The 20,368-nt window shown below is 42.5% G+C and overlaps 1 protein-coding gene across 2 annotated transcripts in view; it reads left to right on the top strand.

The window, feature by feature from the left end:
- The window catches only part of LOC122906968 (ubiquitin carboxyl-terminal hydrolase 12-like), a 233,103-nt gene extending 215,814 nt beyond the window's left edge, over nucleotides 1-17,289 (top strand). The window contains exons 6-7 of one of the 2 annotated variants that reach the window (XM_044249495.1): nucleotides 14,482-14,679; nucleotides 17,277-17,289. In XM_044249495.1, the coding sequence (XP_044105430.1) occupies nucleotides 14,482-14,679; nucleotides 17,277-17,289 (211 nt within the window). Of the gene's footprint in view, nucleotides 1-3,374; nucleotides 3,414-14,481; nucleotides 14,680-17,276 lie in introns of those variants that run through there. The other variant, XR_006384648.1, reaches the window with a different exon arrangement.
- Nucleotides 17,290-20,368: the final 3,079 nt, after the last annotated feature.

Here is a 20,368-nt window from a genome sequence, read left to right as displayed (position 1 = left end):
CCTTAAAGCAGAAGGACATTTGGTTATACCACAAGGTGGATGGATCTTGAGTGTATTATGCTAAGTGAAATAAGCTAATCACAAAAGCCAAAAAGACACATTGTAATCACAAAAAGACAATTTCTGGATGACTCCAGTTATATGAAGACTCTAAGTAGTCACATTTTTAGCAACAAGTAAAATGCTGGTTGCCAGGGCCTTGGGGCCTCGAGGGGCAAAGGAGAGTTGTTCAGTGGGTGTAGAGTTTCAGTGTGCAAGATGAGAAAGTTCTAGAGATCTGTTGCACAACAATGGTGCTAATTGGAAACACTGCTATACTATACATTTAGAAGGGGATAAGATGGTGCAGTTTATGTTACGTGTTTTTTAACCACAGAAGAAAAAAGCATGTGGTTTGGCCTTCATTCAGACTATATATGTTCCTATATGCAGACAATGTGTTCCTCAAAACCAAAGGTTTCAGTACTGGAATCCCGAAGAATGATTTTGGGAGATGTTACCATAAAAGAAGTATTCCATGATCAAATAAATTTGCTCTATAATAAAATTTCCTCTTCATTATTTATTCATGCTTCATATTACAGACTCTGAGAAGACTCACAGAATATGAGAAATTTATATCTAGCTTTATGCAGAATTTATCTGCGCAGGGACACCTTTTACATGGCCCACCTGTTGAACTGTATAGGGCTGTATACACGGGCTTGGCAGATGTAGGTGAACAGCCAGAAGCTGATAACCAGGGGGAGGATAAAGCCCCTGCGGAAAAGCAAAGTGCTTTCCCACAGGGAACTGGAATGTGAGGATTAGGATTCCCATGACTTTGCTTCCAGAGTTGTTTTCCTGTCCACTGGGCGTGGGGGTGGAAGCTGCTCTGCTGTCAGTCTTCTCTGCCTCAGAGCAGGGTTCAGTGAGTGGCTTCACCGGGGGCTGAGCCGGCCTGACTGGTTCTCTGCTATGCGTCCTTCCTCTCTTCACTCTTCATTCACTTCCAGGCCTGGGGCCGGCCGTGTGAGGCATTGGGGAAGACCCGTGCGGTGCCCAGGTCAGCAGCATCAAGGTGTCATGCCCTCTGTCTCCCGTCTACTCTGGTCTAGTCACTGAGGTCCTTCCTGTTTCTGAGGGCAAGTTCTTCCGTTTTGCTCCATTTTCACAACCAGCTCCATATCCGATTCTTCCATGTGCAGGTCCTAGTCAAGGCTAGTGTCATGTTGGCAGCCTGGTCGTGGCCACATGCCCAGGCACTCCTGGCATGTACCCTGCTGTAACAGGATACCATAGACTGGGTGCGTTACAAGCGCCAGGGGCGTCCTTAGAGTTCTGGGCGCTAGCAGTCCCGAATCAAGGCGCCATCGTGCCCTGTGCCCGTGAGGGCCCTCTTCCTGCTTCCTAAGGTGCCTTCTCACACCGCGTCCTCACGTGCTGGAAGGATGCTGGCAGACTGTCTAGGGTGTCTGTTATAAGGATACCAGTTCCATTCCTTAGGGCTCCAACCTCATGACCTAAGCATCTCCCGGGGCCCCGCCTCCTAGTACCGTCACGTTAGGTTTTGAACATGGGACCTTCTTGGGACTTTCGGGGGCTGACTTTCCTCTCAGTGCTGACAACTCAGTCATATGGTGTCTTCCTCACCTGTGGTCTAGCCTCTGTTCCCCTCTCACTCCTTAGCCTGCCTACCCCAGGTAGGCCTTCTGGATGGGATAGTATATGAGAATAATGGGATTTCATGTGTGTACAACTACTAAACTCTTCTGTGTGGTCGTAACTTCTCTGCTGGGGCTCCTGGGTGACTCAGGCAGTTAAGTGTCTGCCTTTGGCTCAGGTCATGATCCCAGGGTCCTGTGATTCCCCCCACCCCCTGCTCAGCGGGGAGCCTGCTTTTCCCTCTCCCTTTGCTGCTCCCCTCCCTCGTTCTCTCTCTCTCTCTCTGCCAAATAAATAGAAATCTTCAAAAAAAAAAAAAAAAGACTTCTCTGCCAAAGAATTTTATTAAGTTCTTAGGTGCTTGTGCTAGGATATTAACTTCTGTCTGGCAGAGTTTGCCTATTAGTGTCCTTTGGCCCATATTCACCATACAGCCCTCTTTGCTGGGCTCACAGGGCTTATACAGATGGGAAGATACACTTTAAAAGAGTGGCTTCTGGGGGGAGGGGTGAATAATCAGAACAGCAGACAGCTTTGGAACCTGGCACCTGCGTTCCTGGGGCCGTCTGTTGCCTCAGTGGAGTAGCTGGTATTCCGGTCCGGGAATGGTGGCAGACAGTGCCCGTTCTCCAGCGCCCCCACTCCTGTAGGATGCTCTCACTCTGGCTCCTCTCGGGGGGACTCCCCTTGGTCTGCTGCTGAAGGAAGCTCCCGAGAGTTTCTTTCCCCCAGTGGCTTTTGACCAGTGGATGGAGATGAGAGTGCAAAAACCCAGTTACCTTGCTGTCCGTGCAGAGTAGAGAAATTCAGAGCTCAGAGCTGAAGCTGCCCTCTGTGCCACTTTTCCAGAGACTGAATCCTTAGCTGGCTTCTTCCCTTTCCTTCTTGGCTCCCTCCGGTCAGGGTCTGCTTCTGGCTAATTAGACCCTGAATAGGAAGGATGTGACTGCTGCCTCTTCTTACAGTGGTTTGATTTGTGACCTGGTGTGTAATGTGGGCACTGCATTTTTGCCAAGAAAATAAGTCTGCCCTTCCCTGGTTTTCTAGAAAAATATTTGGATTAGGTTGGAAGAGGACATACTTGTTTTTAAAAAATCACATTGCTGATAAGCATACGTTTTCTGCCAAGATGTAAAATTTCTGTAAAATTTAAGTAGGGTCAAGGTTTCTTTTCTTCAGGAGGAGAAGGATGCTATCTATTATCTTAAGATGCCCCTTACGTATTTATTATTATTATTTTGCTAATTTAGGAATATAAAGAAGTCTTTGCATTTTTACAGTTATTGGTCTTTAGAAAGAACCTGAGGAAAAAACATCATTGCATTTAAAACTATGGCATCATCACCAACTGAGGTTTAAATGTTACTGGGTTCAGTTTGATAATATTCTCTTGATTTTCATATCTTTGAAATATCATGAGGGGTATCATTAGTCTGTAATTTTCTTAAACCTCTGTCAGGTTTTGGTGTCAGGTTCATGCTGGTCTCAAAAATGAGTTGGTGATATGAACATTGGAGTACAGATGGCCCTTTTTTTTTTCACGACATCTGTATCTTTGGGGTAAATACCCAGTAGTGCAATTACAGGGTCATAGGGAAGCTCTATTTTTAATTTCTTTCTTGTGTATGTGTGTGTGTGTGTGTGTGTGTGTGATGTCACTGTTCTTTATTTTATTAATTTTTAATTAATTTTTAATTTTTTATAAGCATAGAATATATTTTTATCCCCAGGGGTACAGATCTGTGAATTGCCAGGTTTACACATTTCACAGCACTCACCATAGCACATACCCTCCCCGATGTCCATAACTCCACCACACAGTCGCCAAACTGTGGAAAGGACCAAGATGCTCTTCAACAGATGAATGGATAAAGAAGATGTGGTCCATATATACTATGGAGTATTACGCCTCCATCAGAAAAGATGAATACCCAACTTTTGTATCAACACGGACAGGACTGGAAGAGATTATGCTGAGTGAAATAAGTCAAGCAGAGAGAGTCAAGTGTCATATGGTTTCACTTACTTGTGAGCATAAGGAATAACATGGAGGAGATGGGAGATGGGGAGAAGTGAGTGGGGGGGAAATGGGAGTATGGGGAGACAAACCATGAGAGACTGTGGATTCTGAGAAACAAACTGAGGGTTTTGGAGGGGAGGGGGAGGGGGGTTGGGGTGAGAATGGTGGTGGGTATTATGGAGGGCACGTACTGCATGGAGCACTGGGTGTGGTTCATAAGCAATGAATGCTGGAACACTGAAAATAAATAAAATAAAAATGAGTTGGTGATGGTTCCCTCTTGCATAAAGGGGCTTGTGTAAGGTGGGTGTAGGCACAGGCATATCTCACTTTATTGTGCTTCACAGATACTGCATTTTTTTAACAAGTTGAAGGTTTATGGCATCCCTGAGACAAGCAAGTCTAGTAATGCCCTTTTTCTGATGGTATTTGCTGACTTCACGTCTCTATGTCATATTTTGGTCATTCCCACAGTATTTCTGACTTTTTCATTATTATTACATTTGTTACAGTGATCTGTGATCAGTGATCTTTGATGTCACTCTTGTAATTGTTGGGGGTACCATAGACCATGCCATATAAGGTGATGAGCTTACCTGATACATGTGTGTGTCCTGACTGCTCTATCCACTGGCCATTCCCCCACCTCTTCTCCTTTCCTCTGTCCCCTCTGTTCCCTGAGACACAACGAAATTGAAATGAGGCCAGTTAGTAGCCCTACAGTGGCCTCTAAGTGCTCAAGTGAAAGGAAAAGTCACATGTCTTTCACTTTGAATCAAAAGCTAGAAATGGTTAAGATTAGGGAGGAAGGCATGTTGAAAGCCATCATAGACTAAAAGCTAGTTTTTTTGTGCCAAACATCAGCCAAGTCGGGAGTGCAAAGGAAAAAATCTTGAAGGACATTAAAAGGGCTACTCCTGTGAGCATATGAATGATAAGAAAGTGAAAAAAAGTTCTGTTGCTGATACGGAGAAAGTTCTAGTGGTCTGGAGAGAAGAACAAACCAGCCCCAGCCTTCCTTTAAGCCAAAGCCTGACCCCGAGCAAGGCCCTAGGTCTCTGTGATTCTGGGAGGGCTGACAGAGGTGAGGAAGCTGCAGAGAGAAGTCTGAAGCTGCAGAGGCTGGTCCATGAGGTTGAAGGAAAGAACCAGCTCCGTAACAGAAAGTACAAGGTGAAGCAGCAAGGGCTGGGGGAGAAGCTGCAGCGAGTTCTCCAGAAGGTCCAGCTGTGATAGTGATGAAGGCAGTTACACACCACAGCAGGTTTCCTGTGTAGACAAGACAGCCTTCTACTGGAAGAAGATGCCATCGAGGACTTTCAGAGCTAGAGAGGAGAAGTCAGTGCCTGACTTCACAGCTTTAGAGGACAGGCTGACTCTCACGTTAGGAGCTAGTGCAGCTGGTGACTTCAGCTGAAGCCGGGGCTCACTGACCATTCCGAAAATTCTAGGGCCCTTCAGAATTACTCTAAACCTACTCTGCCCGTGCTCTAGAAATGGAACAATGAAGCCTGGGTGACAGCACATCTGATTACAACGAATATTTGAAGCCCACTGTTTAAGACCTGCTGCTCAGAAAAAAAAATGCTTTCAAATACTGCTGCTCACTCACTGATACTGCGCCTGGTCTCCCAAGAGCGCTGATGGAGATGTGCAATGAGATGAGTGTTTTCATGGCTGTTGACACGGCATCCGTTCCATAGCCTACGGATGAAGGAGTCATCTTGACTTTCCAGACTTATTCTTTAAGAAATATATTTCATAAGGCTCTAGCTGTCTAGAAAGTGATTCCTCTGATGGATCCGGGCAAAGTCAATTGAATGCTTCCTGGAATGGGATACTATTAAGAACAATCAGAAGAGGTCAAAATATCCACATTTGTTTGGCGTTTGGAAGAAGTTAGTTCCCACCGTCCCTGAGGACTTGGAGGGGTTCAGGGTGTCCACGGAGACAGTCACCGCAGAGGTGGTGGAAACAGCAAGAGAACTGGAGTTAGAAGTGGGGCGAGAAGATGGGCCCGCACTGCTGCCGTCTCATGATCAGCCTTGGACGGACGAGGAACTGCTTCTCGTGGATGAGCCAGGAAAGTGGATTCTTGAGCTGGAATCTGCTCCTGGTAGAGATGCCATGAAGGCTCTTGCAATGACCACAAAGGATTTAGTATCTTACATCAACTTAGCTGAGAAAGCAGCAGCAGGGTTTAAGAGGACTGATTCTGAAAGAAATTTTGTGGGTGAAACACTTGAACAGCATCCTATGCTACAAAGAAATCCTCTATGAAAGGAAGAGCCAGTCGATGTGGCAGACTTTCTTGTCTTCCTTTAAGAACTTGCCACAACCCCAACCAGCCTGCCGTGGCCCCGCCCTCATCAGTCAGCCACCATCAGCAGGGAGCCAGGACCTCATCCCCAAAAGAGAGATTATGACTCGTTAAAGTTTTAGATGATGGTTTGCCTTTTTTGGCAATGAAGTATTTCTTAATTAACATATCTGCATTGTTTTTCTAGACATAATGCTGTTGCGCATTTAATAGTAATAGTATGGTATAAATCTAACTTTAGTATGCGCTGGGAAACCAAAAATTTCATTTCACTGGCTATATTGCGATACTTAACTGTGGTAGTCTGAAGCTGAACTCACAGTATCTCTGTGTAACGCCTGTCTCCTGGATATTTCCAGTTTTTCACAATATAACTATAGAAATTTTTTTTGAGAAGTCTTGTATTTGAGATGATTTATTTCCCTTCTAGAAGTGGGATTACTGAGGCAAAGACCATAAAGACTCTTACACTGCTGGATTTCTTTCCAGGAATGATTATCTGTTTATGTTTATTCTTACTAATCCTTTTCAAAGGTCATGGTAGAATAGTAAATGTTTCTGGAATAATAAGCTGCCCACCACATTTAAGATTTGTAGGATGCAGATTTACTATAATGCTACAAAATGATTCTTGTTTTCATTTCATTAGGAATACTGGCTTAGTAAATTTCATTTTTTAATTATGAAAAGTGTTTTGCTTCATTGAACACATACAAAATTCGGTTCCGCTACATTTGTCAACTATCTGTCATGTGCCAGGCGTGTTGTTCGGTAGAGAAATAAAATGGGGGGAAAAACAAGGTTTCTACCTGTCAAGATTTCAGATCCTAGAAGAGAAAAACCCACAGTCATCTAAATATTTTATGGTGTAATAAACCGTATACGCCCACAGTGACTCCGCGAAGTGCCGATGGGGGATTGAAGGGAGGAGGTACTGATGCCAGGGGTTACAATGTGAGTTGAGCCTTCAGAAGAATAAACTTCCGTTAGATGAGGTAGAAGTGCAGAGGTCATGCCAGGGAGAAATGGCACTGAAGGGCATACTAAAGATTGTCCAGAATGTGGAAGATGGCCAGTTGTTTTACAGTTAAAAACTTTTGGAGGAGGAGTCAAGATGGCAGAGAAGTAGCAGACTGAGACTACTGCAGCTAGCAGGAGATCAGCTAGAGAGCTTATCTAAAGATTGCAAACACCAGCAAATCCATCGGCAGATGGAAGAGAAGAAGAGCAGCAATTCTAGAAACAGAAAAACAACCACTTTCTGAAAGGTAGGACTGGCGGAGAAGTGAATCCAAAGCGACGGGAAGATACACCCCGGGGGGAGGGGCCGGCTCCCGGCAAGTGGCTGAGCAACGGAGCACAAAATCAGGACTTTTAAAAGTCTGTTCTGCTGAGGGACATCGCTCCGGAGGCTAAACCGGGGCGAAGTCCACGCGGGGTTGGCGTGACCTCAGGTCCCGCAGGGTCACAGAATGATCGGGGGTGTCTGGGTGTTGCAGAGCTTGCGGATATTGGAAGGGGAAAGCTGGCTGCAGAGACAGAGCCGACAGGAAGCTCGCAGCTCATAGTTGCCTTGAACCGGTCGCAGGCTCAGTGAGCTTGGAGCGCGGCCGGAGGTTAGGCAGACGCGAGTTACTAGGAGCTGTTCGCTGAGGACACACTGGGGAGCGGGGCCCTGGGCTCTCGGCTCCTCAGGGCCCGAGACCAGGAGGCTGACATTTGTATTCCCATCCTCCGGAACACTACGGAAAGCGCTCAGGGAACAAAAGCTCCTGAAAGCAAAGCCGAGCAGATCACTCAGCCCGGCCCCTGGTAAGGGCTGTGCAACTCCTCCAGGGGCAAAGACACTTGAGAATCACTACAACAGGCCCCTCCCCCAGAAGATCAACAAGAAATCCAGGCAAAACCAAGTTCACCTACCAAGGAGTGCAGTTTCAATACCAAGGAGAGAGCAGCAAATTCCAGAGGAGGAGAAAACAAACCACGGAACTCATGGCTTTATCCCTGTGATTTTTCAGTCTTGCAGTTAATTTAATTTTTTTCTTTTTCATTTTTTTTCTCTTCTTCTGCTAAAATTTTTTTAACTTTTACCCTTTTCTTTTTTAATGTTTTTTTAACTAGTTTATCTAATATATATATATTTCTTTTTTATACTTTTCTTTATTCATTTTCTTTTTTTTAATTCTTTTTTTTCTTTCTTTCTTTTAGAACCTCTTTTTATCCCCAAATCAGAAGAGATCCCAATCTCTTCAATCTCTTTTTTCTTAATTCTTTTTTAAATTCTTGATTGAATTTTTAATTCAATCTATTTTTTTTTAATTCTTTTTTTTCTTTTTTTCTTTTTTAACCTCTTTTTATCCCCAAATCAGAAGAGATCCTAATCAGAAGAGATTGGGAGATCCCAATCAGAGGAGATCCCAATCAGAGGAGATCCCTCACCCAATGGTGAGGGGGGAGATATCCCCCCGCATGATTTGGGATCTCTTCTGATTTGGTTAAAGCATATTTTCCTGTGATTGTTGCCATCCTTTTAGTATTTTACTTGCTCCTTCATATACTCTTAGCTGGACAAAATGACAAGGCGGAAAAATTCACAACAAAAAAAAGAACAAGAGGCAGTACCAAAGGCTAGGGACCTAATCAATACAGACATTGGTAATATGTCAGATCTAGAGTTCAAAATGACAATTCTCAAGGTTCTAGCTGGGCTTGAAAAAGGCATGGAAGATATTAGAGAAACCCTCTCCAGAGATATAAAAGCCCTTTCTGGAGAAATAAAAGAACTAAAATCTAACCATGTTGAAATCAAAAAAGCTATTAATGAGGTTCAATCAAAAATGGAGGCCCTCACTGCTAGGATAAATCAGGCAGAAGAAAGAATTAGCGATATAGAAGACCAAATGACAGAGACTAAAGAAGCTAAGCAAAAGAGGGACAAACAGCTACTGGACCATGAGGGGAGAATTCGAGAGATAAGTGACACCATAAGACGAAACAACATTAGAATAATTGGGATTCCAGAAGAAGAAGAAAGAGAGAGGGGAGCAGAAGGTATACTGGAGAGAATTATTGGGGAGAATTTCCCCAATATGGCAAAGGGAAGGAGCATCAAAATTCAGGAGGTTCAGAGAACGCCCCTCAAAATCAATAAGAATAGGCCCACACCCCGTCACCTAATAGTAAAATTTACAAGCCTTAGTGACAAAGAGAAAATCCTGAACGCAGCCCAGGAAAAGAAGTCTGTAACATACAATGGTAAAAGTATTAGATTGGCAGCTGACTTATCCACAGAGACCTGGCAGGCCAGAAAGAGCTGGCATGATATTTTCAGAGCACTCAATGAGAAAAACATGCAGCCAAGAATACTATATCCAGCTAGGCTATCATTGAAAATAGAAGGAGAAATTAAAAGCTTCCAGGACAAACTAAAACTGAAAGAATTTGCAAACACCAAACCAGCTCTACAGGAAATACCGAAAGGGGTCCTCTAAGCTAAGAGAGAGCCTACAAGTGGTAGATCAGAAAGGAACAGAGACAATATACAGTAACAGTCACCTTACACGCAATACAATGGCACTAAAATCATATCTCTCAATAGTTATCCTGAATGTTAATGGGCTAAATGCCCCAATCAAAAGACACACGGTATCAGAATGGATAAAAAAACAAAACCCATTTATATGTTGCCTCCAAGAAACTCATTTTAAACCCGAAGACACCTCCAGGCTTAAAGTGAGGGGGTGGAAAAGAATTTACCATGCTAATGGACATCAGAAAAAAGCAGGAGTGGCAATCCTTATATCAGATCAATTAGATTTTAAGCCAAAGACCATAATAAGAGATGAGGAAGGACACTATATCATACTCAAAGGGTCTGTCCAACAAGAAGATCTAACAATTTTAAATATCTATGCCCCCAACGTGGGAGCAGCCAACTATATAAACCAATTAATAACAAAATCAAAGAAACACATCAACAATAATACAATAATAGTAGGGACTTTAACACTCCCCTCACTGAAATGGATAGATCATCCAAGCAAAAGATCAACAGGGAAATAAAGGCCTTAAATGATACACTGGATGTGATGGACATCACAGTTATATTCAGAACATTTCATCCCAAAGCAACAGAATACACATTCTTCTCTAGTGCACATGGAACATTCTCCAGAATAGATCACATCCTCGGTCCTAAATCAGGACTCAACCGGTATCAAAAGATTGGGATCATTCCCTGCATATTTTCAGACCACAATGCTCTGAAGCTAGAACTCAACCACAAGAGGAAGTTTGGAAAGAACACAAATACATGGAGACTAAACAGCATCCTTCTCAAGAATGAATGGGTCAACCAGGAAATTAAAGAAGAATTTAAAAAAATCATGGAAACAAATGATAATGAAAATACAACGGTTCAAAATCTGTGGGACACAACAAAGGGAGTCCTGAGAGGAAAATATATAGTGGTAAAAGCTTTTCTCAAGAAACAAGAAAGGTCTCAGGTACACAACCTAACCCTATACCTAAAGGAGCTGGAGAAAGAACAAGAAAGGAACCCTAAGCCCAGCAGGAGAAGAGAAATCATAAAGATCAGAGCAGAAATCAATGAAATAGAAACCAAAAAAACAATAGAACAAATCAATGAAACTAGGAGCTGGTTCTTTGAAAGAATTAATAAAATTGATAAACCGCTGGCCAGACTTATCAAAAAGAAAAGAGAAAGGACCCAAATAAATAAAAGCATGAATGAAAGAGGAGAGATCACAACTAACACCAAAGAAATACAAACTATTATAAGAACATACTATGAGCAACTCTATGCCAACAAATTTGAAAATCTGGAAGAAATGGATGCATTCCTAGAAACATATAAACTACCAAAATTGAACCAGGAAGAAATAGAAAGCCTGAACAGACCCATAACCAATAAGGAGATTGAAACAGTCAATAAAAATCTCCAAACAAACAAAAGCCCAGGGCTAGACAGCTTCCCAGGGGAATTCTACCAAACATTTAAAGATCTAATTCGGGCTCTCTGCTCAGCAGGGAGCCTGCTTCCTCCTCTCTCTCTCTGCCTGCCTCTCTGCCTACTTGTGATCTCTCTCTGTCAAATAAATAAATAAAATCTTTAAAAAAAAAAAAAAAGAAGAACTAATTCCTATTCTCCTGAAACTGTTCCAAAAAATAGAAATGGAAGGAAAACTCCCAAACTCATTTTATGAGGCCAGCCTCACCTTGATCCCAAAACCAGATAAGGATCCCATCAAAAAAGAGAGCTATAGACCAATATCCTTGATGAACACAGACGCAAAAATTCTCACCAAAATACTAGCCAATAGGATTCAACAGTACATTAAAAGGATTATTCACCACGACCAAGTGGGATTTATCCCAGGGCTGCAAGGTTGGTTCAACATCCGCAAATCAGTCAATGTGATACAACACATCAATAAAAGAAAGAACAAGAACCATATGATACTCTCAATAGATGCTGAAAAAGCATTTGACAAAGTACAGCATCCCTTCCTGATCAAAACCCTTCAAAGTGTAGGGATAGAGGGCACATACCTCAATATCATCAAAGCCATCTATGAAAAACCCACTGCAAATATCATTCTCAATGGAGAAAAACTGAAAGCTTTTCCACTAAGGTCAGGAACACGGCAGGGATATCCATTATCACCACTGCTATTCAACATAGTACTAGAAGTCCTAGCCTCGGCAATCAGACAATAAAAGGAAATTAAAGGCATCCAAATCGGCAAAGAAGAAGTCAAACTATCATTCTTCGCAGATGATATGATACTCTGTGTGGAAAACCCAAAAGACTCCACTCCAAAACTGCTAGAACTTGTACAGGAATTCAGTAAAGTGTCAGGATATAAGATCAATGCACAGAAATCAGTTGCATTTCTCGACACCAACAACAAGACAGAAGAAAGAGAAATTAAGGAGTCAATCCCATTTACAATTGCACCCCAAACCATAAGATACCTAGGAATAAACCTAACCAAAGAGGCACAGAATCTATACTCAGAAAACTATAAAGTACTCATGAAAGAAATTGAGGAAGACACAAAGAAATGGAAAAATGTTCCATGCTCCTGGATTGGAAGAATAAATATTGTGAAAATGTCTATGCTACCTAAAGCAATCTACACATTTAATGCAATTCCTATCAAAGTACCATCCATCTTCTTCAAAGAAATGGAACAAATAATTTTAAAATTTATATGGAACCAGAAAAGACCTCGAATAGCCAAAGGGATATTGAAAAAGAAAGCCAAAGTTGGTGGCATCACAATTCCGGACTTCAAGCTTTATTACAAAGCTGTCATCATCAAGACAGCATGGTACTGGCACAAAAACAGACACATAGACCAATGGAACAGAATCGAGAGCCCAGAAATAGACCCTCAACTCTATGGTCAACTAATCTTTGACAAAGCAGGAAGAATGTCCAATGGAAAAAAGACAGCCTCTTCAATAAATGGTGTTGGGAAAATTGGACAGCCATGTGCAGAAAAATGAAATTGGACCATTTCCTTACACCACACACAAAAATAGACTCAAAATGGATTAAGGACCTCAATGTGAGAAAGGAATCCATCAAAATCCTTGAGGAGAACACAGGCAGCAACCTCTTCGACCTCAGCCGCAGCAACATCTTTCTAGGAACATCGCCAAAGGCAAGGGAAGCAAAGGCAAAAATGAACTTTTGGGATTTCATCAAGATCAAAAGCTTTTGCACAGCAAAGGAAACAGTTAACAAAATCAAAAGACAAGTGACAGAATGGGAGAAGATATTTGCAAACGACATATCAGATAAAGGACTAGTGTCCAAAATCTATAAAGAACTTAGCAAACTCAACACCCAAAGAACAAATAATCCAATCAAGAAATGGGCAGAGGACATGAACAGACGTTTCTGCAAAGAAGACATCCAGATGGCCAACAGACACATGAAAAAGTGCTCCATATCACTCGGCATCAGGGAAATACAAATCAAAACCACAATGAGATATCACCTCACACCAGTCAGAATGGCTAAAATCAACAAGTCAGGAAATGACAGATGCTGGCGAGGATGCGGAGAAAGGGGAACCCTCCTACACTCTTGGTGGGAATGCAAGCTGGTGCAACCGCTCTGGAAAACAGCATGGAGGTTCCTCAAAATGTTGAAAATAGAACTGCCCTATGACCCAGCAATTGCACTACTGGGAATTTAACCTAAAGATACAAACGTAGTGATCCAAAGGGGCACGTGCACCCGAATGTTTATAGCAGCAATGTCCACAATAGCCAAACTATGGAAAGAACCTAGATGTCCATCAACAGATGACTGGATCAAGAAGATGTGGTATATATACACAATGGAATACTATGCAGCCATCAAAAGAAACGAAATCTTGCCATTTGCGACAACATGGATGGAACTAGAGCGTATCATGCTTAGTGAAATAAGTCAAGCGGAGAAAGACAACTATCATATGATCTCCCTGATATGAGGAAGTGGTGATGCAACATGGGGGCTTAAGTGGGTAGGAGAAGAATCCATGAAACAAGATGGGATAGGGAGGGAGACAAACCATAAGTGACTCTTAATCTCACGAAACAAACTGTGGGTTGCTGGGGGGAGGGGGGTTGGGAGAAGGGGGGTAGGGTTATGGACATTGGGGAGGGTATGAGCTTTTGGGTAAATTGGAAGGGGAGGTGAACCATGAGAGACTATAGACTCTGAAAAACAGTCTGAGGGGTTTGAAGTGGCGGGGGGGTGGGAGGTGGGTACCAGGTGGTGGGTATTATAGAGGGCACAGCTTGCATGGAGCACTGGGTGTGGTGAAAAAATAATGAATACTGTTTTTCTGAAAATAAGTAAATTGGGGGAAAAAAAACTCTTCTCCTAAATTTGCAGGTCATTTAACTCCCATTCTAGAATACATGTAGTCCTCATTCTTCATCTGGAGCTATTTACCTCTGGCAAACACCTTTCACAGAATGGTCTTCAGTAATGCTTTTCTCACTGCGCCTGTCCTCCACCTGTTAGTGAGTTCTACTGACCGATGGAACAAGCAGCTCTCGGTCTCCACGCACATCCAGAGGAGTCAGCAGCTGTGAGGAACGGCTTTTCCTCCACCCATCGTCTCGGCCGCCTGTGCAGTCAGCCCGATCCTGGGGGCCTGTATTTCAGAATACAGATTTCTGATCAAAGGTCTGAGGCCAGGCCATCTGTTTTGAAGCTGTATGGAGTACAAAGTCCTGTTACATTGTTTGGTGATGGTGGGTGGGGTGGGATCTTCGCAAGACATTCGGAATGTTGCTTCACCGATGTAAAAATAACGGGTAGGAAAACGGGTAGCAAAAGTGGTCAGTGCTGGGCTACTCACACTTTCCGTGACCTGTTTGTTAATGGAATCAGAAAGTTTGAGAGTTCTTTTAAAGACGTGGTCTGAATGCCTTTCCTGAAATTTTGTTTCTGTGTTTATTTGAATAGGAAGAAAGTTAAAAAACTGCTCATGATTCTGGCTCTGCACCTGAAGAGGTTTGAATACCTGGATCTGCTTCATCGATACACAAAACTGTCTTACCGTGTAGTGTTTCCTTTAGAACTTCGTCTGTTTAACAACTCTGGTGATGCGACCAGTCCTGACAGAATGTATGACCTTGTCCCTGTGGTGGTTCAGTGTGGAAGGTAACCCAAGCCGTGGGCCGCGCGGGCCAGGATCTCTGTCCGTGGGGCAGGCGTGCGGGATGTTCTGTGCCTGCCATTTGTGCCTGGCGTGGCTTCATACAGTACCCCCTGAATGTCCACGTTCTCCTACGCAAAATGCAGTCCTATTAACAACCTGCCACAGTGTTACTGTTAAAGGAGGAATGCAAATTACTTAGCTGCTGCTACTGTGTTCTTAACAATAATGACACCCTTATAGTACCTTTTCACATCCTAACTTAACTATGCCGTAGCCTCTTCAAATTCGGGGACAGTTCTTAGGTTTCCCTCTGCTTAGATGATGCTGGGGTTCCTGGAATTGCTCTGCTCACAAGACCGTGAGCTCTGAGATTCCTGGTCACAGCTGGGCTCCCTCCCCAACTCTACTCCTCTTCTCTCACTGCAATTCCCCCTGCCGCCTTCCCCCCTGGCCTCCTCAGACCTCTCTGAAAGCCGTGCTGGGTGCCCTTCTCATCCAGCCCTGCTCCATTTGGTGCCAGGCCTCTGTGTCCACCCAGCTGCTGGATGTGTCCTGCCCGCAGTAACTCACTGCTCGGTACGGTGTGTGTTTATCAGTTTGGAGGGCCGTCTCCGTTAGCAGAACAGGCACGTCTTAAAACAGGAAGTGATCCTCCCATTAACAAAAGATTGAAAACCTTTTCAAATCTTATTTTCTACTTACAAGATTTACTCGTAGTTACGTTTCATACGAGAGTGTAAAGGGTTTACGTTGCCGCATCCTTGCTGCGGGTGGTGCTCATTGCCAGCAGGCCTGTGCCTGCCCAGCTCCCGTGGTCCTGCTCCTGCGTGTCTGGCATCTCGCGGATTTCCGACAGGTGCTTCCGGACTTCGTGCGTGTGATCCTTTCATTCCGTCTCAGGGCCCCGCTCCACTGTCACCAACTTCCTCAGCCCTCCTCCTCCCAGCTGCCCCCTCTCCTGGGTGAGGCCCGTAGGTTGCACTACCCCTGCAACTCCGCTTTTATATCGTATGGGGCCCCGTATGGTGTTCCTGGAGAGTTCTCTCCTGTACTCACGGTGTCCTCGGGCCAGGAGGCTGTGGGTGCCTTTCTGAGCCCCACAGCAACCAGCAGTTATTAGCACACGTGATGTATTCAGACCATACTGCACTGAGCGTGTCTTATGTTCAGGATGCACGTCCCTAAGCCACGGCTCTTGTAGGGCGAAGTTTACCAGCCTTCCTTCTCTTACTAGTTTCTGTAGTGCACATTTGTCTTTTGTCCTTCAGACTGCCTCTCTGCCCGAGGAAAAGGCTGCTACCCTTTCAGTCTCACACCCAAGGGTCCTCAGCTCCCCCGCCTCCTTTCATCTCTGGCTCTGTTCCTCCGCCTTTCTGAGATTTTTTTTTATGTTCACCACCTTAAAAATTAAAAAAAAAAATTCTTATCATCTCACTATAAAACAAAAGACTCTAGATGAGTCCTATAGGAATGGGGAAGTTTTGTTTTTGTTTTTTGGTAGGTTTTTTGGGGTTTTTTTGTTTGTTTGTTTGTTTTTTGTTTTAGTTTTTTCCTGTATTAAAAGCCTTAAAAAAATGTTCTGAGGTATTTTCTTCTATGGAGAAAGAGCAGTACTGTTGTTTTGTCATTTTGTCACCTGAGGTGCTCGTCTCACCTAATAATCAGAGGAGCCAAGGCAGGGACACATGGGAGGGTTCTTATTCTATTATCTGATTATCTGATGTTGCTATTCACCATAAACAGCACTTTGTGTTGAAAATTATCTCAAATTCTATAATATAATAATTATAATAGAATTATAACTTAAAGAATTATATAGAAGCTTTTATAATTAGTCATACTTAATCTGCGAGAGGTTAAAATCCTTGCCATGTCCTTTATAAAGCAAAAGATTTTTTTGAAAAACAAAAAACAAAAACAAAAAAACCACCTGCATTTTAATGCATTTCTAGATTTCTTTATTCCAGACTTGTTTAAAATGAGCTGCAGAGGCAATTCCAAGAATTATAATGACTAAGATCGAGGTACTTAAAAATAGCACTAATAATACTAGCAAAATGTCATTTGTTTTTAAAGAAGTTTCTGAGGGTCAAGCTTAATTTTAGAACTATAGATGTGATATGTGTTTTTTTAGGCATTACATGGTATTTTTCCTCAAGAGAAAAACGATGGCCAAGGGAATAAAACTTAGAAAAAATTCTATGTATGTTCTGTAGTTTAACTCAGGGGGCTCTGGCCCTTGATCCTCTATCTCTCCCAAATGCTAAAAAATATATTTAAATTTTTCAGAGAAGCAAATTTGAAAATTATTTTAAACATTATAATTAAAAAATTATTACAAAGACAACAAAAATTTTAATAGCATAGATTTATGTAAATAGAATGCTGGCTATAGCTCTCAAAGTAGAGTACTGATTATTTGATTATAAAATTGAATGCCAGTTCACATCAGTGTAGCTTGATATTTTGGGGAAGAATAGATAAGGAGTATTTTCATCGGTTTCAGTTATTCTCGTTTATAGAACATGACGTCAAGGGCATAGAAGAGTGGTATTAATAAACATTGTATATAATTAATTTCTCTTTCTCTTTGTTTTAGTGGTCCCAACTGAGGACATTATAGTGCAATAGTTAAGAGTCATGATTTTTGGTTGTTGTTTGATGACGACATTGTAGAAGTAAGTAGTTCCTGAATTTCTTATTTTTATTCAAAGTTGTGTGTGTATTTTACTCTTCTGTTTTTTTTCTCCCAGCCTCTCTTTCATATGACAGGTGATGAATATTGGATAATTGTTGAAGTTTTCAGACTGTAGTCAGATTCCTACTTCTTACTCCCCAACAGCCAACCCCAATGCTTGAATGGTCAGGTGATCTTCAAAATGCATAGAGTAAAACAAAGAAAAGCTTTCCAGAAGAGAACTAGTTTTAAAAAGTCTTTCATTGTCTAAAAAAAATGATTGAGCTATAATACATGTACAGAAAGTATATGAATCTAAAACAGCACTTGAATTTATTATTTTTTTTAGATTTTATTTATTTATTTGACAGAGCTCACAAGTAGGCGGAGAGGCAGACAGAGCGAGAGATTGGAGGAAGCAGGCTACCCACCGAGCAGAGAGCCCGATGTAAGGCTCAATCCCAGGACCTGAGCTGAAGGTAGAGGCTTTAACCCACTGAGCCACCCACGTGCCCCAGCACTTGAATTTTCTATGTGTGGGTTTGCATACACAGATATGTATGTGCACATGCACACTCTGTAACCACTCTTCAGATCAAGGGAGAGTACATTTGTAACACCCTTCGATAAGCCCCCTTATCCTTTTCCTGGTCAGTCTTCACAGTTTTCCCTCCCACTCCCCACCGTCCTCTGAACCCACTATTGATGACTGATCATTATGATTAGTTTTGCCTCTGTTTGACTATAAACAGACTCCTCCAGTGTGACTTCTTTTGTATCTAGCAGTTCACTCTTACTGCCTATAGTAGTGGTTTTCTTTTATTGCGCTGTAATTTCTCATTGTAAGAATATAAAAAGGTAGAAATTTTCCTTTTTATCCCTGCCTGACTATTATCAATAAAACTGCCTCAATCACCCCTATCTGATGCTGATATACGCACTCATTTTTCTTGGGTAATTGTTAGGTAGGACCATAAGAAATTGCCATTTTCATAGGTCACAAATGGTTGGGAATTGGTGGTTTCAAGTGGGTCAGGTAATTCTGTTCCCTAGGAATAGACTTGCTGGATCGAAGGCTAGTTGTGTGTTCAGCCTTACAAGATAATACTAAACATTTTCCCAAGGTCTCCGTTCCATTCTGCCTTCCTGCCAGCTACGTGTGGGAGCCCTGTTTGCTGCACTTTCTCACCAATACTGGGCATGATCAGTCTTTTTAACTTAAGCCATTCTCGTGCAGAGCCGTTTTATAAACATAAGCAGGAAAATGAGAGGCACGATTCTAAGAAATGTGGAAGACTTTACTGGACTGTAGAGCTCATTTCTGTACTAATATTTCCATTTTGCCTCACAGAAAATAGATGCACAAGCTATTGAAGAATTCTACGGGTTGACATCAGATATCTCAAAGAATTCAGAGTCTGGTTACATCCTTTTCTATCAGTCTCGGGACTGAGTGGGATCGTGATGAAGAGATGCTTTCTGCCACATTTCTTCTCTGGTTATTCTGGAAAGGATCAAGCACTGATTTTTCAAGACAAGAGAAATGCAGGAAGCTCAGGGGGCAGTAGCACACTTTGCACACAATAAAGCAAAGACTATGGATTAACACGCTCTTCCTATCATGGTAGTTGATTGATTTGCTCAGGTATCATGCTGTCTGCAGTTCCATACAACAAGGAAGTGAAATCAGAGATAGCAGCTCCTCTTGTAAAACAGCCTTCCAGTAATTGATATGCATTTTTCTTTATTAATTGCACCAGTAATGATTTGAACTCCTTGGGGGTGCAGTAGAAAGACTAGGAATCTGTGCTAGGTTGTATTGATCATGTAAGGAGATCACACTGAACACACTGCGTAAATTTGCCCGTGTTGAAGCCACACAGAAGGAATATTTGGTGGTCTTTTCAAGTGTAAACCAGAACTGCATTTGGGCCCAACACTTGCGGTTGCCTTCCTGATGTCAGAACTCAGATCACTAGAATTCAGTGTCAGGAAGGCAAATATGTTTTGCTTCTCTGAAGAAGCTTATAATAATATACAGCATATGTATATGTAGGAACAATTGGTCAAAAGTGGCTTTTTGTTTCCCCAAGGGGAAAGACTGGCTTTGTAATTATAATTTTTTTTCTTATTTATTTTACTTAAAACTGGTAGTCTTAAGTATTTTGCCAAGTGCCCATCATTCTGTCAGTAAATTTGGGCATATTTTTATTAGTTTTTGTCAGTTTTACTAGTCCTTTTGTTTGTTTCTATTTTGAAGGTGAATTTTAAACTCTATTTTAAAGTCCTAGGATACCTTAAGAAAAATTTGCAAGGAGAGGAGGTAAATAATCTTTTTCAGGAGGAACTGATATCTCTGGCTAATATTTGTCCTTTTGTTAGAGTTTATAAATCAGTTGTTCAGCTTTAATCTCAGCACCATAAAAAACTGTCAGAATCTCCCTGTCCCAGTTGGAACGATGAAGGAAGGTGTGGCCCCGTGGGGGCGCACCAGTCCTGAGCACTCTCAAGTTCTCGGACGTTTCAAGATGAGGCCGTGCTTGGAAAATTGGTGTCGTAGCAGTTATGTTCTTCTCAAACGTCATTCTTTACCCGGGAAAGAAGTCATCTGTCAGAACCCCAGCAGCCCCCGAGGCTCGCTGCACACACCCGACGAAGATGAAGTGTTTGTGGCGCAGGCGGGGAACACACGGAGCAAGTCCTTTTCTCTTCCTCCCACCCCCTCTCTCCATCTTCACAAACCTTACTGGAAGAGTGTTCAGAGATTACACTTTGCATTTGTTAAGACTTTCTTCTGTTGGGAGTTTGAAGAAGTAATAGATGTCATGTCAAGTGCACGTGAACCATGGCGGTCGACACTTTTCCACGCATCATTAAGTTGTCGGACGGTGGCCAAACGTAACATGCAGGAGATGATTGAATACAGAGTCCAAATCACAGCGATCAGGCCTTGGATGTTCTTTAAGTCCCTTTAGGAAGTAATTTTTTTTAATTGCTGTAATTTTCTAAACTTC

This window comes from Neovison vison, chromosome 5 (assembly GCF_020171115.1).
Source record: "Neovison vison isolate M4711 chromosome 5, ASM_NN_V1, whole genome shotgun sequence".
Lineage (NCBI taxonomy): Eukaryota > Metazoa > Chordata > Mammalia > Carnivora > Mustelidae > Neogale > Neogale vison.
Note: the sequence above shows the minus strand (reverse complement) of the source record. Positions and strands in the feature narration are given on the sequence as shown.